This window comes from Platalea leucorodia, assembly GCF_965183815.1.
Source record: "Platalea leucorodia genome assembly, chromosome: 13".
In the NCBI taxonomy this organism is placed as follows: Eukaryota; Metazoa; Chordata; class Aves; order Pelecaniformes; family Threskiornithidae; genus Platalea; species Platalea leucorodia.
The window spans coordinates 13,516,624-13,542,754 of NC_138835.1; the positions used below are offsets into that span (position 1 = coordinate 13,516,624).

The following is a 26,131-nucleotide window of genomic DNA, read 5'->3' on the forward strand; positions in this document are numbered from 1 at the left end:
GGCAATAGCGGCCAGATAATAACAATATTATTAGAGCCTGGAACCGATATATTATAGACACGTAAAAAAAACCCCACCATGTCGGTTGCCTTTGCTTCTGCTCGCCCAAGAGGCAAAGGGGAGGTCACCCAGCAAACTATCCAGAAGGTAAAAAAGCATGCTTTTATACAGACAATTTTAGACGTTTATTCCGTCCCTGCTCCTCCGGCTGAGGAAGGAGGCTTATTTCTAGGGCGATGAGGAAAACTAGTGGATTTGCGAGGGCTGCAGAGATGGACAGCTGGAGAGAGAGGTGGGGGAAGGAGGAGGAGGAGGAGGTGGAACAAAGCAAAGGTGTTCAGATCACCGCAAAGAGAGCGAGGGAAGGACTCGGGGCATAAAATTGGGATGGCACGTTATCGCCACTGATCGCAGAGGGGAGAAAAGCTGCCAATAATACATTGGGAAATGGCAATAACATCTGCAAATATATGATTAATTTCCGATGGCATGTCAGCTTCTGGCCCCCCAAAAAACCAACCTCAAAAATGAATTAAAATATTGAATTTGCAAGGGTTTTCTTTTGTATTTGGATGCAGAATTTTAATCTCTCAGAAGACAGAGGGAGCACCAGCCACTGGTATCTCTCATATACTATTATTTGTGATGTGTTCATTGACGTTTAATGACAAACAAAGGTTTTGAGAGATTTCCCCTGGCGAGGGGACCTCCGCCGGGGTCTCCTGCGGAGGCCGAAGCGGAGGGTTGCCCGTCGGGAAGTTATTGTTTCCTATAGCGCGGGGCTGGCAGCAGGGGCCACGCGCCCGTGCCCGGCACCCCCTTCCTCCCGCGGAAGGCGAGGGTCAGTGGGGAAGAGGCTGGAAATGTCAATAAAGAACGTGCATGTTTTTACTTTGACCGCTATTTGTCGTTTGTACTTCTGCCGTATTTTTCGCGTGTTCCCCACCGCGGAGGTGTTTTGTTTCTGTGGAGTTGCGTAGCGCGGGGGACGTGAGGGGCGTGTGTCCTACGCGGGCCATTTGGAAACAGCGGCTAATGAAGAAGTGCCATTGCTAGTGCAGCAATTACCCGGTCATCAGGGGCTTTTGCAGCCAAACCATCATCTGGTGCCAATTTATGACTTCTAGGGAAGAAAACCTCAGTGGAAGACTGTGACAGAACAGAGGTTAAGGCAGAACAAACTGCCCTAAGAGAGCCTGAAGAGACGACTTGGATCTCGGGAGGCTATTTGGAAACTAATCCCATTTTGTGTAGCTCTTGCAGCACAGGTAGTATTGGGCACAAATTGATTTTCAATACTAAAATATTTCAGACTCAGTGGATAAGTTTTTCTCCAACCACCAGATTGGTTGAATTAGGACAGAATTTCATAACTCAGACAATTTGTACTTAAACCCATGACTGTATCCACAGACAAAGGGCAGCCAAAGTATCTTCAGTTTGATTCTCAAGCCCTTTCCTTTTTGCACATTCATAAACTTTATGGGAGCTTCAAAATGTTATTTCTTTACCGGTAACGTGTAAAAACATCTCCCGCCTCAGGTGCATTCGCTGGCACGTTACTTCAGGAGTGTTCCTCAGCAGTGGGCTGTTGGCAGTGATTTTCTTTCTGACGAGCGGCGATGCTGAGGAAGAGACTTGCAGGCGCAGTAGCCAGACGGGCGCTATGGACGAGTACAGAAATGGGGCAGTGAGAGAAGGAGCAGGTGCTGGGCTAGGAACTCAGAAAATCCTCATTAAAGTGAGCTTTTTAGAACACATACCAATTTAATTGAAAAACAAGATTATTCTTATTTGCATTCGTAATATATAAGCAGCTTATTTTTATTTATTAACTCAATTTTGATAGTCTTTCAAAGCTGTTATTATTCCAGTACCAACTATTCCTAAAATAGGCTTCACATGGAGGAAGGTAGAGCTTTTGACAAGACAGCAGTGATGGTGGTGCTTTAAAATAGTTCATCAAATAGCATTTGCAGGGCAGTAAACTTCAGTTTCTTCTGCGTACTGGAGATCAGAACTCGTTTCTTTTTTCCTAGTAAGTTAGGAAAAGAGCTATTCCCAATTCCTTTTTCAGTGAGCAAAATGTTTTTCAGCCAATTATAGAAGCGTAGCCCTTTTCTGACGAAGATACCTGTAATACTGCTTGGACTCCTGCTGTTGAATACGCATCTTAACTGAATATGAAAATATTGTCAGTGATATCTGTTGTGGAAACTGAAAAGGACGGGTTTATATTCTTTGCTAATTCTGTATACCAAATTTCCACTGACACAGGTGAAAATTCTGTACGACAATGAGTACAGAGCATGAAACAAAGAGCTGCACTGTGCATCAGGCAGGAATATTTTCTCTTAAAATTATATGCTGCACCCGGGTTGCCATGTGAGCATAGGCACGCATGCAGGAGGAAGATGGATTCTTGACTGACACGGTTCTGACGTTCCCTGTCAGCGTGGGAGCGAGCAGCCCGCCGCCCTGCCGTGGCAGGCCACAGCAACGCCTCTGCGCCTCAGACCCTCGCGGACGTGAGCCACAGGGGATGGCTGCAAGTTCCAGCAGTCAGAGCCCGCGATGGACGAGGGTGTCCAGCAAAGTTGACACCAACCTGCAGATCGCAAGCAAGAAGCAGGACAAGCTGAGGTCTCTAAGGGAGTGACTAGCTAGATTGCAAGTGCATCAAAAAGACTCTTCTGCTCATTTCCCTATAATCTAGCCCTTTATTTGCATCTGAATGGGTCAAGCGTTTGTTCTGATCAGAACACATACCCACACGGATTAATTCACATTTAACTCGTATGAAAACGTGTTATTCTTTCCTCAAGAGTTCTTCTATCCTGATGACACAGTGGTTCAAAAGGCCCAATCTTGCAAGCACTTAATATCAGCAGTACCTACAAACCGTATTCTGTAATGAATTTTTGCCAGAGGCAAATCTAAATTTGTAAATACTGTTGTTATTTTTCCATTCATTCACCTGCAGAAAGCTTGCTGCATTCACAAGAAAGCTGGGGGAAAGAGACAAGCTATTGTATTTGAAATTTAAAAACAAACCCAAGGATATTTTAATTCTATTTTAAGTTCATTAAATAAAGGTCAGTGGTCATTTTGTCCAGCAGCTCTGATCTTCTTGGAACAAGTCAGTCACTAGAATTTACTGAAGGAAGCTAAGCTAGCAGCCACCGATACACATAAATTAACTGATATATAATTACTCTGTGTTTTCATTTTAAGTCCTCCCTGTATTAGAACTGAACTACCCCAAAGGACATTCTGGGATGTAATTCTCTTAAATGTGGTTTCAGTAGATCCAGTAATGCAAATTTTATACGTCATCAAGTTCAGTAGTCTGCACACACTAGTCCTGTGCAGGAAAACTAGTAGGTTTGAATTGTTTGAGAGTATGTTTCTGATTTGAAAGTAGGCATGTTAGTAAAATCTGAAGTTTTGGAAAGGGTTGGGTGATATTTTAGAATGAGGCAGAGGTATTTCATAGTGAAAAAAAGCGTTTCCCTTCTTCAGCGTAAAAATCTATCTACCAAAAAAGGTAAGTCCATTAATTCTTCTGCGTTGGGTATTTCAACTACCTCCTGTAAAGATAACTGTTCATAAATGAATTATTTGAAAAGTACAATCTCGTGGCTCGATAAAGTCACGTGTAGGTGCTTTGTAAAATCCCAAGGCAACAAAACTGCACAAAACACCACCCACTGCCAAGAAGGGTGAATGTGGAGTATCACAAAACCACAGGACTTCAGTATGATTCTCGCAGTAACGTGTTTTGATTGTATGTCTTTTATGCAGATGCTAGATGAAAATCACCACCTAATACAATGTATTATGGATTATCAGAGCAAGGGGAAAACTGCAGAATGTACTCAGTGAGTATTACGAGTTGTGGAGCATGTTAGAAATTTTTGGTGTACTTTTTCTCAAGAACAGTACTATGAACAGTTCTGTTCACTGATCACTGAGAAAATAGTTGGGCTATTTTTTTAGATTTGCTTGTATTAAGAAATGCATGTTGTTCTTGGAACAGAGGCTTTTTTTCTGAAGTATTTGAGTATTTAGTATTTACAATATTTTTAACAGATCACTTATTAAAATAATTATAAACAATTATGGTTATTGGACCATTTGCTCTATGCAGATTCATTAAATACAAGTAGAATCAGGTACAAAATTGTTTACACATTTTCATCAGAAAGTAATTAAATGTTAAGGATCAGCCATGTAGTTACCTATGGCCAAAACAATATGCATGTAGACATACTAGTTTGCATCACTGCTTACTATTCCTAATCTTGAAAGCAAAATACTTTTATAAACTTTAGGGGTTAAACCTCAGTCAGGAAGAACAGCCAGTCTGCCCCGTGAAAGGTCAAGTTACGGGGCCAAACCCAGAAAGCTGTACTTTCAAAAAAATTGTCTAAAAAAGATACCTTTGCTAAAGAAGTCACGTCACCATTCTGGCTTCATTTTTGCCACTTTTCCCACTTCCCAGGCATTTTCCCCTTATGAGAACAAAACTCATACTAAAAAAAGCATTTTCTCTTGCCTTCTTGGAACCTTCCCTTTTCCCAAAAGTTTGACTCCACTTTGCTCAGTGGCACAGCTTTTGGGTGCCCTCCTGTTCTTTATTATGAGCTTTTCCAGCTCATTGAGAACTGTGAAGAAGCGTAAATGGTTCTGGTGGTGCTTACTTGAGTAAACACTCCAGTTAGAGCACTCTTGACAAAAATCTTGTTCTTCTCAGCTTGCTGGTCGGGCAAACAGGTTTTGGTTTTCGGAGTTCTTGAATTTCATTACTACTAGGACCCTTGTTAAACAGAGGAAGAAAAAGCGGCTAATTGTTAGAGCAGCTGACTGGGTGTCAGTACTCAAAGACTGAGGTCCCAGCTTCACAGTTCACTCAAAGTGCTTTCAAAGGAGAGTGTATTTTACCTCTCCTTTCCCCCAAGCTTACCCATTTGTAAAAGAGGTGTTGAATACGCTGATCCTTGATGAAAAGCATGACAGCACAGATACAGGTCATTAGTATTGCTATTTATTATGACAGATGAAAAGTGGGCTAATGTAATTTAACTAATCATTTGTAAATAGCAAAAAAAAAAAAAAAAAAAAAAAGAAAGGTTTGGAATTTTCTGTATTGTTAACCCTTTCCAAATAAGCTTTACTCCTTATTCTGTAGATACCAACAAATCTTGCACAGAAACCTGGTTTACTTGGCAACAATAGCAGATTCTAACCAGAATATGCAGTCCTTGCTTCCTGCTGTAAGTACCCGTGCTACCATCAGATACATTTACTATGCCAGAGGGAAATGTTCTTTGATTCTCTTACTGATAACTGTCAATAAACCATTTTTTAGTATTTTTCCAGCTAAAAGTTTTGCAGGTGTCAAGTAGACCACTAAACGATTCAAAAGCTACTTTTATTGTGTTTAAAACGCATTCTTTGGGACACTTGTGTTAATCTCTTGTCTCTGTAGCTCAAGGGCTGTATGCTATAAATGGTGCAGTGCTACAGATCTGAACAGGCTCCATTTGTTCCAGATTCATTATTCTTTACCTACTCTTACTGTATTCTTTACTCAGGAAAAAATGCCACTATTTTATGTCAAAAATCTAATTCAGCATTTGGGCATTGGTTTGACATTGTGCTATTCTTGCTAAATGGACTGATTTTGGAGGTATCACACATAACACAAAATACAGCGTAGCTTTATGCTTGACAAAGGTCAGTTTGTCAACGCACTTTGCTAACGCATATCCCCTCAGCAGTTATGTTCTGACCAGCACAAAATGAAATTCATGTAAGCACGGAAGAATGGGAACAGAAGCCAGACTCTATTATAAGCACAATTTTAAGATCTTCACTGTGCTGCCTGCCGGCTTCTCTGTATCGTGCTGAATGTCATTCACATGTAGTAGTCAAACGAAGAAAGGTTTATGCAAGCAAGCCCAAAAAGTGAAGAAAGCACACATTTAGTTGAGGCAGTTTTTAGTCAGGCTAATTTGGGCGTTATTATTTTTCTAATTAAAACCTAACCAAAAATTTGCTTCTCCTCCTTGTTATTTGCAGCCACCAACGCAAAACATAAACTTGGGCCCAGGAGGAATGACTCAGAGCGCATCCAACCAATCTCTCCATTCACAGAGCAATCTCAGCGATGCAATTGGGACGGGCCTTCCTCCTTCCTCCCTCATGCAGAGTCAGATTAGCAATGGTGAGCTTCAGTCCCCTTTGTGCTGCTTTGCTGTTGCTTGGCAACAAAATCATTAATGCGGAATATACTTACAGAGCTGTAAAAGACCTCTCCTAACTCACCTTTCAGGCATATGGGGATTTCAGGCACATGCTGAAATCATCACAAAATGGCTACAGTCAGTAATGACGTTGGCTTCTGCAAGGACTCCAATCTGCTTAGTATTTCTATAGGGGAAATCAAAAACATTTCTTAAAAACAGCGTAATCAAAATCAGCAAGTAAAGACGCATCCAAGTTTTTAGTAAGAAAAATTATGTATTGTGGTATTTTTTTCTCTTGAAGGTGGTGGGGTTGGCCAGGGTAAAATGGAATTGCTTGCATGACTAACCACACAACCAAGCCTTTAGATTGCAAAGACCTTCCAGGATACATGCCTTCTTAAAAATAATTTGGTGTTGCATCAGTCTTTGCCCTCTACAGAAGCTTGCAGAGATTGTACTACATAGCCAAAGAGTTTGCACAGATGTTTCATGTGAATAAGATAATGTACCTTGTCTATTTGTTTTTGTTGGTGCAACTAAAAGAAACTAATTGAAAGACAAAGAATATTTTTTTTTACTCTATGCATTTTATAGTATGAATAATCTGTTTGTTTATTTTGTAGTTCATAGTTATTTAGTCAGTTCTTGCTTCTGTGGGTCCTTCCCAGAGTGACAGAGAGAGAAAACAGTTTCTATAAATAGAAGTATCTGATTGTAAAATCACAGGCCTTAGCAGAGGGACTCAAGAGCAGATGCTAGCCATGAAATTACTTCTGACTTTTTAAAAATCCATTTGTGGTCAAGCTGATAGTACTTTTAAACTAATGGATGAGGTACCTACTTTAAAGAGTTACAGCTTGTAAAGTGAACTTACTAAATTTATCTGGGCCTTCTTTTTGAAAGATTTATTACCTAGTATAAGTATTATAAGTCAGTGTTACTAAGCATCTACATTTTCAGTGTTACTGTTGCTGTTTCTTCTTATTTGCCCCCACCCTTCAGTTCTTTATAGTAATTTAGTGCTGATTGAAAGGCCCAGACTGGCAGTCCTGAAGACTCGAGTCATCGGCAGAACAGAAGCAGCCAGGGCAGTCTACCTCATGCTGCAAGTTCACCTCGTGTTGCCCCAACGCAGCACTAAAACCCAGCCTGAGTTGTGGGCGTCTCAGGGTAGTTCCCTCTGCCCAGTCACTGAGACTTTGTCACCAGGTATTTTACCATGAAAATATCAGTCCACTGGAGACCAGACTGAGGACGTAGCTACGCTTCGAAGCCAAGGTGTGACTGAGAATGCAGTAGCTTGCCTCTTCCGAGTAGCCTAGGTGACAGCAGCAGTGATGGCGTGTGCCACGCTGCTCGTGCCTGCTGTGGGAGTAGGGCCCTCACACCCCTGGGCTTGGGGACGCTCCCTGTGGTGGCCAGTCTCTACTGCTGCTGTCTCTGTGCCAGCTAGAATCAAGTTAGCACAATGATGCTATATGACACAGCAGTCTTGATGGGCAGGTAGACTGAGACTGAGAAATTATTTCACATTGATCAAGAATGGTTGGACAGCATGTTTTTTTTTAAATTAGGAATAAATATGCACAAACAATTCAAATATATGGGCTCTAGTACTTGTGAAAATTTCTCAATCTAATGGCAATAGAGATGAAAGTCTGTAATGAACAGGTACAGCATTGTAAAAGAGGGAAGAACAGGGAAGAAGACATAGAAGCTACTACATTTTGGCCTTTCTTGTCCTCAGGCGGGACTTTACGGGAACCAGCTCTGCAGGACAGTAACTAGGTAATTCCCTACATACATGATAACTCCCTGTAGTGGCAGCTAGGTCAATTGTAATGATAATTCTGTTGATGGGGACAAGTTAAAAAACAACCCACAGATTTCCAGTAATCCACCGTTCACAAGTCAGTGATTCTTCATGCCACAGCCCTGCAGTCACACCCGTGAGATTCAATAAACCAACCAGTGAAACTCAGCTCTCTCCAGACAGAATCAGGCCCAACTGACAACTTTAACTGTTCAGAAATCATGAATGAGGCCTTTCAAAGAAAAACCCAACTGCCTTAGATTCATGAAAGTATGAAAGAGGTTCAATGCTTTGTATTTATCTTATTGTTTTAGTGTTTTTATTTAAACACTTTCGGTCATGCTTTCATATTTTCCCTTACAATGACAAATTAGCCAAACTTTTTTTTTTTTTTTTGCTTTAAAGAAGGCCAAGTTTCTCTAAGTTTTCCCACACAAATATGGCAAGGTTTACCAACACTTGCTTTACTCCATCTCTCACTCAAAGCAACTGCTAGCTCCATTCAAACACCACGTGGTCTTGTGTTGCACAAGTAGAAGTATCAGCTTTACAAAACATACAAAATTGTAGCAAAACACAGGGTGAGATCTCTGTAGTGGTACATTGACCCGGCTCCACTGATTTCAGTAGAGATGGCTCCCTCTTACTGAAAATGCTGCCTGCATTTCTCCATCAGAGGAAAACATAATAATCTACAGCAAATTTCCTCATTTTGATGTCTATAAAAACCATTAAGAGTAATTAAGAGGTTTGTACTAAGAGAATTAGACACATTTTTCAGAGGCTGTAGATACACTTAATAACTGTGAATTAAAATACTGTTATGTAAACATTACAACATAATTCTGTCTCTTCTAGGGATTGTGCATGTCTTCCATTCTACCTAAATTAATTTAGATTGACAACAATACACACTATCATAATTTAGACAGTAACAATACACAATGAAAACAACTTTCCAAAACTCATTCATAAAAGTATTTACAGCAACAAACAACAAAAAACAAGGACTAGATTCTCTCCAATTTTAGTTACCCAACAGCAACAACAGAATTTTAAAAAATAAGCATACTGCCAGGTAAGCAGGATGATACCCTCAAACCCAGGATGTAATTGGAGCAGTCTGATAATTACATACGGTGATGTTGGGAAGGGAGTATCGTAACAACAGGGATTATGATGGTGACTTGGAAAATTTACTTTCCGAAAGTCTGAGGTACTTTCAGTCAAACTTGAGGAAAGGGAGAGACAGGCTTGTCCCTGGAAGAGAGGGTCCCTTGGGACCTCCTACGGCTAGCTGGTTATAGAGGAACCCAGTGGATGCAGCAATGTGCAAAGTGGTTCTCAGCCACTACGGTGCTTTCCCGTTGTCACCCTCTGTGTGAAGGGGGAAGAGGAGTCAACAGCAGGACGGGAGGAAGGAAAGGACAGATTTCAGAAGGCTGGGATGTTTTCAGAGTCCATGTATTTTCTGAACTATCTATCTGAAATGACTGGCATCTGTTAATTTTGCTGCCTGCGAGGAACTGGTTGTAGGGCATTGCTGCTGGTTTTGTTCTTCCCGTCTGCAATTCTGGACAGCCTGGATTTGGCTGCCAGGAAGAGGAGGATCACTCTAACTGTGCAGTAGGCAGTTTTAATTTGTCTGTAGATAACAGGGAATTTTAATGATGAGGATTTGGTTTGTTTTGTTTTGCCTTATCATAAGGTATTTCAGAAAGGCCGCGAGGGCTTTAATGCTCACTGTACGTTGCCAATAATAGCGCAGATTTTCTTGTTGCTCTCTTTAATTTTTCTAGGTCCTAATCACGTGTCTATGCAGCAGTCAGGCCAGAACACTATGCCCACAACCTCTCTGAGTATGACTGTCAGCAGTCATGGAACTGGGCCTGGTTATAGCCATACCGTGCCTGCATCTCAGAATGTGCCAATGCAAGGCCAGGGGTCAATAGGCAATTATGTCTCTCGAACAAACATCAACATGCAGTCTAATCCAGGTAAACTCCCTCTTCCTCCTTCTGGGCCAACTTGACTTTTCAGTGACCTCAGAGGTTTACCACACATGTATTTGTTCTGTAAATATTTTCTGTAGGCAGCGACAAACATACAAGAGGAAAAGACAGCTTTAAGACATCTCTGAATTTCAAGGTGTCAGGCACCAGTTTAAGTCAGAACAGTTTCAGGCTGGCTTTAACTTACACCGACTTGTTGTGGTTAGCAATGAGTTGGGAAAAGAGGGTTCGCTAAAAGTGCAGCAGCACTATCTGACAGCCCCTGGCAGCAGATCCCACAACCGTGGGAGGGAGCTGAGAAGCACCTCTGTCCTAGCTGAAAGAGCCTGCCAAAGAGTATTACACATTTACTGTTTGTACATCACTACCCCATTTTTGTTATTTTATTGATACTTCACGCTGCTTGCAGGGCATAGAGAGACTAGCAGACAACTCAGAGTTCATCTCTTAATTTGTAAAAATGTTTGCTACTGAGTATTGAATGGGATGTCCAATGCTTAAGAATTCTTTCTGACAACATGAAATTTAGGGATCAAATAAATCCCAGAATGTCAGTTTATTTAAACTGTATAATCATCAGGTATAAGATAAGATGGAAGTAGAAGAAAGAGTTGGTTAGAAAAGAAGTGCAGCAATGAATTAGTCAGGAGGCAGAGAGGAACAAATACCAGTTCTTCTTTCTGTCTTTAATCCTACTGTAATAATGATTACATTCATAAGCTAACAATAATCAAGGCTAGATGTATTTTTAAATGTCTCACTGAAGCAAATGACCATGTAATAACATCCTTTCTGGATTACAGTGCAGAAGAGTTATATACATGTAGTAGGAAAACATCTCCCCCTGTGGAAAATTCACAGAATTATCAGGATGCATGTTGGTTGAAGGTTTTAACTTGTTTCCAAAGAGACTAGGGAGAGAACTGTCACATCCTTTTAGAAAACAGGATTTTCCATGTACATTGTAGTCTCCATGATGCACCAGCAAGCAGCAACGTCACATTACAACTCAGCACAAGGAGGGAGCCAGCATTACCAGGGGCAGTCCTCCATTGCCATGATGAGTCAGAGCAACCAAGGCAACAGCATGATGGGTCAGCGACCAATGGGCCCTTACAGAGCTTCGCAGCAAGGTAAAATCTATTATTAGATTATTAATATAATTATTATTAGATTGATGATATTCAGTCTGTCCTGTGGGGTAGGTAAGTCAGCAAAATTTCCAAGTCACGTTTATGAACAGGGAATCCCATCTGAGAACACAGGAAATCTCGAATGGTGGAAGTATCACGACAATCAGATGAGCTTTAATCTGTTTTCAAGATTTATCTATTTAATTATTTCAGGTGTTTAGAAAAATAATTCTGTCTAAAAGGGATCATATATCTCTAAAGAAAAGATGAACAATTTGATATACAGCTCACTCAAGCCACTGGGAATCTTTTCAGTTCTTTCAAATGGTGTTGGATCAGCCATAACGTGGCACAGTTAACAAGGAACACATTTCTGCAAAGAAGATGTAGTTTGCCAGCAATTAGTACGAAAAATTAGGCCAAGGAAAGGAAAACACCAGAGGATAACTACCATGCTCTAAGACCTCTCTGGAAAAAGTACTAAGAGGTAATAAAGCTGCTAGACTGATTCTAACATAAACTGAATTTTGCTAAGAAACAAATTAATACATTAATTAAAATAGATCTCATTCTGTGTTCTTGAGCATGGAATACGTTCCTGTGCTTTCTAATAACTCAGGTTAGTAGATGAAATGTAGCCATTACTTTTGGTATTGCCACAGAAGCGAGTGGGTTTAGGACATGTTACTGAGAGTTGCGTAATTTCAATTTCAACCAGCTTTTTCTGAGAATACGCATTTATTTCCTTTTGCTAGTGAGCCAAACATCTTTGAAACTGCTCTCAACATACATAGCTTGTTTATTTATCCAGATGTAAACTCTGTTTTCTTAAAAATAAATTAGATAAGAAAAAAAACATCCCTTAGGAGTCCATGGGCTCAGTTTGCTCTCTCTTGCCTTCGCCTTGCAGGTTCCTCGCAGCAGTACATGGGTCAGGAAGAATATTACAGTGAACAGTACAGTCATGGACAAGGCTCATCAGAACCTATGAATCAGCAATATTACCCAGACGGTAATTCCTCTAAGCTGTAGTCACTGTAATACTGCTCAAGTGTAGACCAGCATGACTGCCACATGCAAGGACATGGCAAACCCATTACATTTGATATCCAATTTAAACGCTAGAAAATTCTAATCCCAGGGCATGGGAGCCCGGTACACAAACATACGCAGCAGTGCACCCTGCTATCCAAACTGCTTCCAAAAGAGCACAAAGTTTGGATTAGTAAAGGCAAGAGATTGATCCACAGGTGTGACTTTCCTTGCCATGTATTCGATCTCCTAAGTGGTCTGTATTTCCTCTTAGCCTCATCTTTGTGCATAAGCAGCTTCACAATATATCATTCAACAATATATCTATAGTTATATTAACAATGTATCTGATAAATCTTTGCAATTCCTTGTAGGACATGGTGATTACGCCTATCAGCAGTCATCCTATACTGAGCAGAGCTATGACAGGTCATTTGATGACTCCACACAACACTATTATGAAGGAGGTAGGAAAAAATATTGGCAATCTTTGTAAACCAAAGCTCTAATCCCCTAAAATACTAATGAAATGCTTATGAAAATGTAAAATATGACTTGCAATTTCTGCATCACTAACTGCTACTTAGCTGTTACTTAAGGAGTGTCATGCTGTGGAGCCTTGTAGGATCACTAACAACTTGTGCGTAGCCTCATATTCATTAGAAAAAATGATCCTCGGTTGTAGCTGAGGCAGGTGGAATTATAGCTATGGATACTGAACTTTTTTTGCAGTAAGAGAAAAGACTTCCAGGATATCAGTATCCTCCACTCTTACAAAGCTGTTTAACAAACATTTTATATAATGCAAGTAAAAAAGGCTATATTAAAGTAAAAGGCTATGCTGACAAAGGTAAACTAATGTGCTTGCAGTTAGAAATGGGGTTCAGAGCAGGAAAAAAATGGCAGCCATAAATGGAAATTTCTCTAAAGTAAGAAAGCCTACTGGTTAATTCCAGGACCAACTTTTTTTAATCTTACTTAATTCACCTTACAAATTGTGAAAAACAATGGGTTAAAGGAAACTAATCTTTGAAAATCACCAATACTATGAGTTTGCAATTCTACCACTAAAAAACTCTCAACGAGTAAATTCAGTCATACTATTAAGATATCAGAACTCTAAATTAACTGCAAAATATTAATTACGATACAGCGAGGTGGCATTTAGGAAAAGCAATGTCATCTGTATAGTCTCTGTTCATTTTGTTGTTTCAGGATACTGCAAATGGATTTTCCATCATAGGTATTTCAAAAAATACCAGTAACAACTAGATAAGTGGTCTTTCTGAGATATATGAATAAACATCATTATCTGGAAGAAAATACAGTGGGAGGGCTTCTTGAGAAACCGGCTATTTACCCTGGCACCCTTATCTTTGTAACGCTGTGTTTTTCTTCTGAAACACTTCTGGGGTAAAAAAAAATCCTTTGGGGAACAGGTTGCTTGTTTGTTTCTTTAGTGATGTGTACAAATAAACAACTCTCTCCCATTCAAAAGAACTAAAAATCACTGAAGAAATAAACATCCTGATAGGCAAAATGCAGTCATCTATATCTGAAAAGAGCCTATGAATTCCAGACCAAGGCTCCTTACGCCTTTATTTTCCTTATGATCCGCATGGACAGTGAAATACCTGCCTCATCTATAACCAAACTATTTCAAATTTTCCCCTCTTCAGGAAATTCTCAGTACAGCCAGCAGCAGGCAGGATACCAACAGGGAGCTGCACAACAGCAAACATATTCCCAGCAGCAATACCCAAATCAACAAAGTTACCCAGGACAACAGCAAGGATACGGTAAGAAAACTGTCACTGACCGGTCAAGCGTTTGCAATACTTCATCCTCACGCCTCCATTCCTAAACTAAAATATGCTGTAAACTATTTCCTTGATTAATCTTGGACATCCACATAACAAAACTAGCCAAAGAGCATAGCATGTAAAGGGATGCTGGGCAGTAACATACATTAGTATAGCACTGCATTCCAGACCGGTATGTTAGCATCCTGAATCCCTCTCTCTTTTGAAAGAAAATTAGAAAGTTAGAAAGTACACTTTTGCCTCACGTTGACTTTCTGGTAAGTGTGAGCAGGAGGTGAGCGCCTGGATTCTCACGCCTCCTACACATCTAATAGTTCCGCAACTAACATGAAAAAATAACATCAACAGTCCAGAGAATCACTACTCCCTCACTTAGATTTCTTGCAACATCATGGGGGTTTTCTTCCTTGGTGAGGGACTGAGGCGAAAGGAAAAAAGTGGAAGTGCTTTGAACATGCAGCTAAGACTGGCGCAGGGCTTTCAAACCCTTCAGGTCACCAGTGGCAAATCTCCCCGCTGCCATCAAAAAAATCCGAGTTTGATGGCTGTCTTAGAGTTTTCTGACCAGCTGGAGGCATCTTGTATGTATCCTCAGCCTTCGGGAGAAAGAAATCATTTCAAGTTATTTAGTACAAAAAGAGGGGCCGTAGAAATTGGAATAATCTAAATACTAGCTTCAAGGCAAGGGATTTCTGGTGCATCTCCCAAATGTGATGGTGCTTGAGCTTGAACTGGCAATATTTACCAAACTTGATAATGTTGCTGTAAACAGCAAATCCATTTTAGAAATGTAAGATCTCATGAAATAGAACCTGCCTCAAAAGTTAATTAAATCATTAACACCTGACTCTGCAGTGCCAGTCGATAGCTTGGACTACTCAAACCAGACATAATCTGTGAAACTGTACCCAAAATTCTGTTTATGACGTTAAAATCTGTCCTCCTCTTTTTAAAGGTTCTCCTTCATAGAAATCCACCAATAATGCTAAGAAGTGCACATAGCAGTCTATACACAACATACACAGTCCCAAATAAAAGGAAATCAATATCCCTGTGCAGCTTTGTGTCTGATCTACATGTTTTTTAAAATTATCTCTATATGCAAGAGATTTCTTAGGTTCTACCTGGTCAGCAGTGCTTATGGTGGCCCAGCCTGATTAAATAGGAAGTTAAACGTGCAGTTGTTACTAAAATAAAGGCCAGGTAGGTTGCATATAGGTAATAATTGAGCTGGGCCAATACAGATTTCAGAGAGGCAAATCACTCAGAAGTATATCACATTTTCTGACCGAAGTTTAAAACTTGAACTGAAGTTTACACTGCTGCAACTAGATCATTATTAGTATTAACACTTTCTAGTGTAAAGCTAGAGGGGAAGTCTAGGCAAAATTTACTCACAGTTCACACCTGCAGAGCTTACTTTGTTACCATCACGTTCTACATTATGTTCACCGTAAGAACTCCCCCTAGCAAATCGAGCCTTAGTAATAGATGTCACTGTCTTCTCAGGTCCTGCACAAGGAGCCTCTTCACAGTATTCCAGCTACCAACAGGGACAGGGGCAGCAATATGGAAGTTACAGAGCGTCTCAGACAGGCCCATCTGCTCAGCAACAGAGGCCTTACGGCTATGAGCAGGTAAATTGTCTAAATCTCTGCTATGAAAAAGCAGATTTAGCTGTTAGCTCTGCATATAAATCCATCTGATAATTTGGTGGAGGTGTATTGGTGATACTTCAGTGGGTCTTTCAAAATTCATAGACCAAAAGAAATTGTCTAACTCACTGTTTGTAAACCTCTGATGTATTATTCTCCAACATTTTTATTTCTCTTTTTTATAGGGACAATATGGAAATTACCAGCAATAAAAGAATATGATCCTGTGTCAGATTCATTTCAATAGTATCTCCATCTTTTGAACTGGATGTACAGGCAGTTTTGATTAATTGTAATATGTTGGTTACCCCTTAGCACAAAGCAGCGTCTGTATGTGAACAGTGTTCATTTCATGCTGGATATGAAGCAGTGCACTACTGGTAACAAGACAATGCTTTAATGGTTTGATATTTGGTGCTGTGTATAGTACTGTATGTTGATACAATGCAGAAGTTTTTCATTCACCCCCTCCCCTTCCCCATTCTTGATGTTTCTAAATAGCTTTAGGATCATTTGATCACAGTTGTGCCCCGTTCTGGAAAAGAGCCAGGTTATTCTGCAGTCTGGCTCAATACAAAGCCATGCAGTCGTATCTCAGACCAGGGAGGTATCCTGTGGTAGGTTATTGATCTTTTTTAAACTGAATGCATTGAAGATTACCCGCCAGCCTCTGAAATCCATGGCTCTTAACTTTACTAATTAAGAATAAGGGGATGGATACATTCCTTATGTGAAGACAGTTCTATGATATATGATAAAAATAAAATTAACTGCAACTTCTACAATACCTACCAGGGCTAACAACCCAAGTCTTTTAATTCAATAATCTGCATAAGTCCATATTTCTGTTGCAAAAGGTACAGAAAGAGGTTCAAAACCTATATTCAAGGAAATGTTAATCACTAGAGGCACCTTTTATATCTCCATATAAACTACGGTATTTCTATCACTGAAAGAAAAATAGAAGGGAGCTCCGAGATCTGCAGTGTCAGCCTACTAGACGTCAATATTGCTTCATATTGTGCTTAGCTGAGAAAAACATCTGGCAAAACTCCAGTCTTAAATATGTTACTCCAAATTTTATAACTTGCATATACATTTTCATGCCAAATTTTGCAAGCAGGTGGCTGGCATCCTTCTTTATTTCTGATTCTTCTATTGCCCTTGCTCAGATTTCCCAGCAAGCATTATAACCATAAATATTGTCAAATCTTTTGGTTGACTGTTCTTACAGCTCATCATCACTTTTATTTTTCTCTTGTAGCTTGACAGAAATAGTTCAGAAGTAAAAGAAAAAAAATCCATCTTTATTGCAGATAAGCAACTAAATTCAGCTTTAATTGTGAAAAAATATTATGCATATAGAGAGAAGAACTATTAATGGGGTCAACCAGTGAGAGAATAACCAGGTAGAGAAGGAGAATTTAGAAATAAAAACTAGTGGTATGTAAAAGCCAGTATGAACAATGTAAGTCACTTCTGTTCAGTTTTATATGTTCTCATAAAGTGTTGAAAAACAGCACTTACAAAGTGCTTATATAAGTGCTGAACAAAAGACTGTGTCCAAACTTCTCTGAGGCAGAAGGCTAGGATGACTATACTACATGAGCATTTTTTAATACGAGATTAATTGCAAATTTACAATATAGAGTAAACACACCCTCTGTAGGGTTTTCTCCTTTTCTTTGTCTGAGCTGGTGTATTTAGGGAATTTCAAGTTCTAGTACTTTATATTTTGAAAAACCAAAACCACAAGGAAAATAAAAGATCTCTCAATTCATTACTTTTTTTTTTTCTCCTGTAGAGGAAAGTATTTAACTGGACAGCTAAAGAGTTTATTATTAAATGTTGTCCAAGCACTGCCCTTGCTACATTTATAATTTTAATTACTGATAAAACAGAAGACCTTTTTTATTCAGTCCTCATTTCTCTCACCTTTCCTGCTGGTGTTTTCATACAAATAAGTACTCTCAAATAGCAAGGAACAGAAAGGAAGTAAGATTGTTTTCTTTACAATGTATTAATATTACAGGTAGCCAGAAGAATGCAATATTGCTCTTTGCCAGCTTGGAAATACGCCTTTTATGTGGTTTTTGAAAGTGCTGAAATACTTTTGAGAGAATATGAACAACACTTAAAATGAAACAGCAACATTACATCAATCTGAAATGTCTTACATTAAGAACTTCTTGAATGTTGTGTATATAATGTATTTGAAAGAGCACTTTGGAAATAGTTTGTACATTTATTTCCTAATTTATACATGATTTTTGGTGTTAATATTTCTAATTGTTAATAACAAAATGTTTATTTAATGTGTTGTCCATTTTTATGTATTAATGTGGAAACAAAGTGATGCCAGCATTTTGACTTCTTCCATTAATTGTATCATTTTCTGTTTCGTAATACAGAATGCTTGAAAATTGTTTAGGTTAAAAATTATCTGAAAATGAAGTTGGTGGTACTTTTCTTACGACACAGACTTTTGAATGGAAACAACAGATAAAGGGAAGGTGCACCTTCTCCCCACTTCTCCGATACACTTCATAGATAATTATATATGATGAAAGCTTGTCCCAGCTTGGCAAATTATGCAAATTATGCAAAGATCAAGCGCCCTGTGTGCGCGGAGTGGATGTATGTAAGGACGAGCTCACCTCACGGGCAGGGCGGGCAGGGACACGGGCACGCCGGCCGATGGCGCAGGGCTCCCGAAGGGGCCGGACACCCGCCGGTCGCTCAGCAAGCCCCGGGGGCGGCACACGCCGTACGGGAGCGGCCGCAGCCCGCTCCAGGCTCACCGCGGGGACAGCGACTTCTGGCGCCGTTAAGTCCGAAGCGGGCAGGACACTCGGCGCGCCCCTGAGGGGAAGGGATCCCAAATCCGGGCCTGCCAGGCTTCCCGCCGCCTTTCCGCACCGCTCAGCCACGGGCTAACTCTGTACCACGGGCCTTCGTGCACAGCCCGGCGCCCAGACTCGACGCCCTCCCCGGAGCGGCCGCTGTGTGAGGAGAAGCCGTGGGCTGAGGCGCGGCAGGAGGGAAACTACCGGAGGCCGCGGTTTTCCCGCGCTTTCTCCACAGCGGCGCAGCTGCGCCTGCGCACGGCGGGGAGCGGCCGGGGGCGGCCGTGGGGCGGGGCGGGCGCCCAGCGGCGGGGCGGGACGCGGCTGCGCCGCAGCCGGGCCGTCCCGGCGGCTGCCGGCGCCATCCTGCCGCCGCGCTGGGCCCTGCCGGGCGGCCGGGCTCTCCCGGCGGCTGTCAGCGCCATGCTGCCGCGGTGCTGGGCCCTACTGGGCGGCCGGCCCCCGTGGCGGCCGGCACTCCTCCTCCTCAGCCCGGTGCCGCTGCCGGTGGGGGGCCGGCAACCGACTTTCTCCACAACCTGCGTGAGGTGCTCAAAGAACAGGCGGCTGAGGCAAAAAAGAGTCATTTCGGAAAGGAAACTGGTAAGTTCTAGAGTAAATCAGCTGTAAGCCTGCGGTGCAGTTACCTTGCTGGGCGGTCACCTCCCAGACGCGCCTTAGAAAACAGCTTCCCTGCTGCTTGCCATTCTCTCCTCACAGTGATCAAGTATAGGCTCTTGATGTGAGGGATTATTTTTCCAAAATCTGATTATCTTTGTGAATAGTGAGGAAATAAGTCTGCCCTCTGACATTATCGGTGTTCAGAAGGCACCTCTTGGGCTGAAAGCATGCATAGGTCGAGAAAGCAAAAACTCTTATGTAGCTTTAAAGCTAAAATACCTTTTTTTTTTCTCGCTGGTTTTATAGTCTTGCATAGTAGTCATTTTATGTCAGAGAAACTGCGGAGTCCTAGCAGTTTTTCTTCATGTTCTTCTAATCATGCGTCTATGGAAAATCCTATTTTCTAATGATCAACAAACCACTTCCCATTTAAAGCAATAGTTTCCTGTCTCGCCGTGTGGTGGTGCTAAATACTTTTCTAAAAGAGGCTTTTTAAGAAATCACTGGTCGTAGTATAACTTTAGTTATCAAGAGTTAGGTTTTTTTTCAGTTCCTTATCTTGGTATCGTAATGCTAATACGACTTTTTCTCCCTCGCATACTGTTTGGGCTATTTGATTAAAGTGACCCTTATTGCTCATTCTCATTATGAAGTCCCTCAGTAATTGACAGAATTTGAACGTTACCACAGTCAAGGTCATGCTTTCTCTGTTCATCCTGATACGTAAACAATTTCACCTACCTGTAGGAATATAATTCTCTAATATTTTCCCTTGGTGATTTCAGCCCACTTCCTAGAGAGAGGTAAATATCATCAAACCTATTTTGCTGACAGAAAAGCTGAAACGTGATGCAGCATAATTAGTTTGCCAGAAGTCAAATATTAAGTTCATGTCAGAAATAGGAACAAGATCTGTGATTTTCTTTACACTGTATCTTTTTTACCCCCTGAGCAACTGGTTGTGGCATATATTAAGATCTCCTCTGCTTATTCTGTTTGCAAATACTTCCTATTCTTTATCTTTAATACTTTTCCTAATTGATAGAAGGTTGAAGTTTGCCTTAATTTCATCACCTGGTATAGAAAGCATGAATCAGTATGAGAATATCCCTCCCACATGTGCACTATGTCCTTTTTGCAAATTTCAGTTCAATGTAAAGAAGTAAAAAGTTTATCTAATTTTTTAAATTTTTGTTTTCATGAGTAGGGACACAATTATTGAGTGATTTTGGTTTATAGTGTGGTAGCTGTCTTGAGCTACCTGTCAGCATTATATAAGTGTATTAAAAGGATACTTTTCCTGTTATTAGTTCCCTGAACATGAATTTTTTACTTCTGGTGTCTGAGCTGCTGCATTAGGTTCTATCAGCATAGCCTCAGACATGTACTTTTAAGGGGGTTCTTAAAAATACTTGAAAAATGAGGTCTATTTTTCTTTATTATTATATTTAGTATGCTGTGTTTAGTTGATCTGTGAATGGCAGCAGAGTTCTGATTTTTTTTTTTTTCCACTGTTGAATGGAACTCATCATGACTAAAAATAGCAGGTCTGCATATTACTAAGTTTTACAGAACAATCAACTTGTTGGAAGATGACTCTGATAAACTGTACTTAAAGGGTACAAAACCCATCCTTGTTACAGACACGCTATTTCGTGGATCACCGGAAAGTGCGTGTGGTTGGAGGACAAGGAGGAGGAGGGGGTCATTCTTTTTATAGTGAACCCAGAAAAATATTTGGAGGGCCTGATGGTGGAAATGGAGGTGATGGGGGCCATGTCATTTTGAAGGGTAAGACTCACTAAATCTGTTTTGTTTTATGTTGTCCTATTGCTTAACACCCCACCCTCCGCAGCAAAAACAACCCTACAACACACTTTGTATGGTGGGAGCTGGTAAATGTGAATGTCAAAAATGTTAAAATGGTTATTTCTGTATAAGATGTCTTTGCTTTTTAAGCTTTGTCCTGAGCTGTGGTAACAGGGACATAAATGACACTGGCAGCCTTAGAAAGCATTTTGAAAATCAAGATATTTTGCAGACGTTTTAGTGGCTGGCGCCTGACTATGTTATGAGAAGGCTGGGATCTGATCAAATTTTACTGTTAAGATGGATAAAGCTGCTTCTGCCACCACCCTGCTGCAAAATCTGCTAATCTAGCAAATTAATTTTCCAGAGTATTTTCTAATGATTGATTTTTGAATGACCACATAATAAAGTCCATGGTTAATAAACCTAAGTAAAGGCAGTTAAACTTCATCACAACTTAAATGAGTGTTAGTTTTCCCTGATACGTTATTGTTGAGACAGTAAATAGGATATGCATTCATGCAATATTCTGAACGGGAAAGAACAGTCAAAAGGTTGCTCTTCTATGCCTATTCAGCTAACACAATGTGTTTAAAATATGTATATTTTGCTTTACAGCTGACCAGCAAATGAAATCACTTTCTTCAGTCCTCCCCTTCTATCAGGGTTTTCATGGAGAGAAAGGAGGAGCCAAAAACTGTTACGGAGCTAATGGTGCATATGTGTATGTTAAAGTAAGTAAATTAAGGTTGCGTGCTAGTGTGTTAGCTTTGTATTAACATTGCTGATATTCAAGCTGGGTGACCGCATTGTGAGAAAATCTCACATGCTTTTTTTCAGGGAGCCTTGTGTGCTGTCTCTGCTGAGCTGGGCTGGTTGGCACACAGGCAGATCAGGCTGCTTTAAATTGTAAAAATTAGACTTCTTTGGAAGGTACATCTGGCCAAAACAAATACAATTCTGATTTGCTTTACTTCTAGGAGTCATATGCCTAGAGCAATCAGAACACAGAACTTCGTAAACAGGAGCAGACTTTTTTTTTTTCCATACTTTTTGGTTTTTCTTCAACATACCTCTTTTGGTGCACACCTACAATATGTTTCATAGCTCACTACTGTGCTTAGGCTTCTTTGCATAAAAGGAGAGAAAGAGGGTTATGGTATTGTTAGCATTTTAATGAAGTGTTAACGTCTGACAGTGCTGTTTGGGTCCAGAAAGCGAGCCTCATGAAGTACACTTCTCTTTTTGGATTCCCCAGCTTGAGAATATGGAGGAATGATTTTCAACAAATCTGAAATCAGCTGGTAAAGGATCTGCTGAAGACAGCTCTGCTGCAGAGTTTGAGCTTCAGTGTAATGCTTGCATCTCTCTTCACTTTAAGGTCCCTGTAGGTACATTGGTTAAGGAGGATGGGAAAGTTGTGGCTGACCTCACTCAACATGGTGAAGAGTATGTTGCAGCTTATGGAGGAGCTGGAGGGAAAGGTAATCGTTTTTTTCTTTCCAATGAAAACCGAGCTCCAACGTTATTTACTCCAGGAGAGCCAGGTCAGGAGAGGGTCCTTCATCTGGAACTCAAGACAACAGCTCATGCAGGATTGGTGAGTGTCGCTGTGGTTCTTCAACTTCCTTATCGTTGTAGGACGACACTTGACTGACTGAAGAAATAATGCTTGATAACATTTTCATTAGCCTTTTGGCTTGCTTGTTTAGAGATGGAACTCGATGCTTTCTTGCTGTTACTTGGTACAAGGGTGTCCAAAGTGATTTGCAGAGCTGTCACTCTTGCTACTTGACGTCATTCTACTTTTACCAAAATCACTATATATAGAAGAGCAATGTGCAAGATTTATCAGTGAGCAACAGACTCACTGATGATGTACAGCAGGCTTTGTCTGCCAGTGCTGAAGATGAACAGTATGGAGAGTTCTTCTAAGTTAATTTCTGTTTTCTTGGTTTTTTTAAAAAAAGAAAATGGGTAAAGTTCAAATCATCTTCTATTTCACCTCTATATTTCTCTTTTTACAGATATTAAACATTTGACTTTTAGTTCCAGGTTTAGCATCCTCTGATACGAAAATATTATTTAGACATGAATGCTAAGTCAATTTACAGCTTAAGCTGTTTTCATTTTTAAGTATGGAAATGCTTTAACACCAGCTGGTAAAGCAGTTAGAATTATGCTTTGCTGCAAAGACTTCTTGCTGTAGTTCAACAACTGCAGAATAACTGTCTGGTCTAGCAGAATTTTGTGAATTTATTTAGAGACTAAGAAAAGAGTTGGCATTGGTGGATCAATACACTTAATTCTCTGACCAGCTGGACACTCTGGTCCACTTCTCACATTTTTGGCACTAATTTGGAAATCTGAGATGAATTGGTTCTGTACTTCACTTGCTCAAGAATTCGGAATGTCTGACATCAGCAAATAGGAGAATTTAGGATTTGATCTACTTTCATCTGGGGAGTATTGACCATGTACGTAGCTATCGCTTGTCAACTACAGGATATCCCAGAGTAACTTCATTTCTGGGATAGGTTTGTTTAAATTCTTGCCTTCTCCGCAGAAGGCCAAGTTTCAATTTAATTCTTTGATGTTGAGACGATGAAAATCCCAAACTTGGAGGTGTTCTGCTTACTTATAGGCCAAACTATGTTACTGAATCAGGGACAAAGCCAATTCTGAATTCTTTTGGAAAATAATAAATCAGAGTTAGAAAACACAGATATAATGGGAAGTGCAGGGCAAAGTGTCATAACATTATTTCAGGGTAAAAGAGATCTTATGGATCTTTTGGTTCCGAACAAAGTAAATACTTCAGATGGCATAAAAAAAGTTAAGGGGACCCTTCTACGTTTGATTTATTTAATGTTTATGAGCAAATACACATGTAAATAAAACAGGGTTTAGGAGAAACAAAAAAGGGAAACCAGGACGCTTTTCAGAACTAAGCATGCAAAATTATTGTTGTTATATTCATGTTGGAAGAACCTTGCACATCTGCAGAGGCTTGCAGGTTTTTTTTTTAATTGGGATTAACCTAGAACTGTGGCTTTAATGAGTGTTTGTGTTCCAGGTGGGCTTTCCTAATGCTGGCAAATCATCGCTTTTGAGAGCGATCTCCAATGCAAAGCCAGCAGTGGCCACTTACCCATTCACAACCCTAAATCCCCATGTTGGCATTGTCCGCTATCACGACTATGAACAAGTAGCAGGTAAGAATCATAGTACGTTGTGTGTACCTTGATAGCAATTTGTGTCACCTGGGTTATTCTTTGAAATGCTGCAGAAGTTAAGTTTAGCAGTGCTGTAGAATTCTTACTAGTTCTAAAGAACTTGAAACAAAACAATACTGAAAGCCCACCTCATATTCACTTATATTTGCCCTTAATATCAAGTAGCAATCTGTGTTCTGTCTTCACTGGAATAATCTAAATTTAGGGGTTTAAAAAGATAATAGCAGCCAAACTTAACATGAGGTATGCTTTAATATTGATGCATTGAGATGTAATTCTAAAAGTACTTGCACTGGCCAGTAAAAGACTGGGTTTTGGGTTTTTTTTTTTGTTGGTTTTTTTGTTGTTGTTGTTGTTGTTGGATATATTGGATTCACTGTGGAATTTCTCTCATTGTAGTTGCTGACATTCCTGGCCTAATAAAAGGTGCTCATCAAAACAGGGGCCTCGGGATGGCCTTCCTAAGGCACATTGAACGCTGCCGCTTTCTCTTATACGTGGTGGATCTCTCTGCGTCTCAGCCATGGATTCAGCTGCAAGACTTAAAATATGAACTGGAGCAATATAGAAAAGGATTGTCTGAGAGGCCTTGCGTTGTCATCGGGAATAAGATTGACCTTGCTCAGTCGAGGATCAATCTGCCACTCCTTAAAGAACAGATAGATGAGCGGGTCATTGCGTTGTCTGCGTTGACAGGAGACAACCTAGAGGAACTGTTGTTGCATTTGAAAGAACTGTATGACACTTACGTGAGGACAGAACAATCACGAGGGCAAAGCCCGGTCAAGTGGTAGGAGCCAGAACTACTGTGAACTGTACTGGAAGGCGGAAAAAAAAAATCATAATTTGGTTAGATTGCATCTGTGTGGTTTTGTGTGTTTTTATGGGTTTTTGTTTTTGTTTTTGTTTTTTAAATGCAGGGGGCACAGCATCTGGATTTGTTCTAGACTGCTACATTGGAAAGATTTGTCTGTTCACCTTTGAGGTGTCTCAGGTGTTTTACAACAAAATTTGAAAATTGTAACCATGACAGGTGTTGAATTGGAAACCTGGATCTTGTTTGGCATTAGATAGTTAATTATGAAATGAAGAGAATGCTATCTAGTAGAAATGACTGAAATTCAGGATCTGCAGGAGATGCTGGCTTGTGTTCTGAATCGGAATGAAGTGACTTCTCAATTTTCACTAATCAAAAGTTCTAGAATAAAGATAAGGTGGTCCTATGTTTATCTGTTTTTATACCGTAACCACTTTCAGTCATCTTCTCTTAAACTTTTCTCCTGTTTTGGGGTGGGTTTTTTGTTTTTTTCTCAGAGGAGGCACAGCTGCTCACTGGTTTTGGGAGGAGAACCACGAAACAGCTGCCATTAATGATTGAAATGATTTCCTCCTTAGTATGAATAACTATCTTTAAATGCTGGCAGCAGCTCCCTAGCTGTACAAACTAGCCAGGGAACAGTCATTTGTGACTCGCTTCTGAGTTCTTCTCCAGGTTCCCTGAGGTATCTCAAGCAATGTTCTGAGAAATCCTAGGCTTAGATATTCCAAATAAAAGAAAAATACAGTTCTTTTCTCTCTCTTTTTTTTTTTTAACTATGTCATTTTGTGGACAGTGTTCTTAAATTTTGTTCTTTAGGAATTCAGAAATCTTCATTTGGAACAGTGGGTCGTTGCCCTCTCCTCATGCTGAAAGAAGACCTGCTTCTGTATATTCTGGTTATATTATGTGTAGAAGATGATTATCTTAGTAATGAAAAGTCAAAATTTATCAAAACATATTATTAAGCTTTTTCATAAGGAACCCTAGCAGACTTGTGGAATGCGGAGACACAAATACTTAAGTAGTCAAGAGAAACAATTGTACTTGAGCCTTTACTTCAGTTTCTTGATTTTTAAAGCA

At 40.2% G+C, this 26,131-nt stretch overlaps 2 protein-coding genes across 2 annotated transcripts; both read left to right on the top strand.

Annotated features, from left to right (window-relative positions):
• Window positions 1-78: 78 nt before the first annotated feature.
• On the top strand, window positions 79-15,931 carry SS18L1 (SS18L1 subunit of BAF chromatin remodeling complex; the record flags this gene model as incomplete). The annotated part of the gene is made up of 11 exons (XM_082325779.1): window positions 79-147; window positions 3,805-3,881; window positions 5,192-5,276; window positions 6,085-6,229; window positions 9,864-10,061; window positions 11,045-11,209; window positions 12,120-12,221; window positions 12,616-12,708; window positions 13,921-14,040; window positions 15,574-15,701; window positions 15,905-15,931. 11 exons carry the CDS (start codon window positions 79-81, stop codon window positions 15,929-15,931), a joined length of 1,209 nt encoding a protein of 402 aa, XP_082181905.1.
• A 1,168-nt stretch (window positions 15,932-17,099) lies between these two features.
• Window positions 17,100-25,717, top strand: MTG2 (mitochondrial ribosome associated GTPase 2; the record flags this gene model as incomplete). Its single annotated transcript, XM_082325698.1, has 7 exons — window positions 17,100-17,128; window positions 18,901-19,168; window positions 20,830-20,977; window positions 21,614-21,729; window positions 22,377-22,595; window positions 24,072-24,210; window positions 24,631-25,717. The coding sequence occupies 7 exons, from the start codon at window positions 17,100-17,102 to the stop codon at window positions 25,023-25,025; spliced, it is 1,314 nt and encodes a 437-aa protein (XP_082181824.1). The 3' UTR covers window positions 25,026-25,717.
• Window positions 25,718-26,131: the final 414 nt, after the last annotated feature.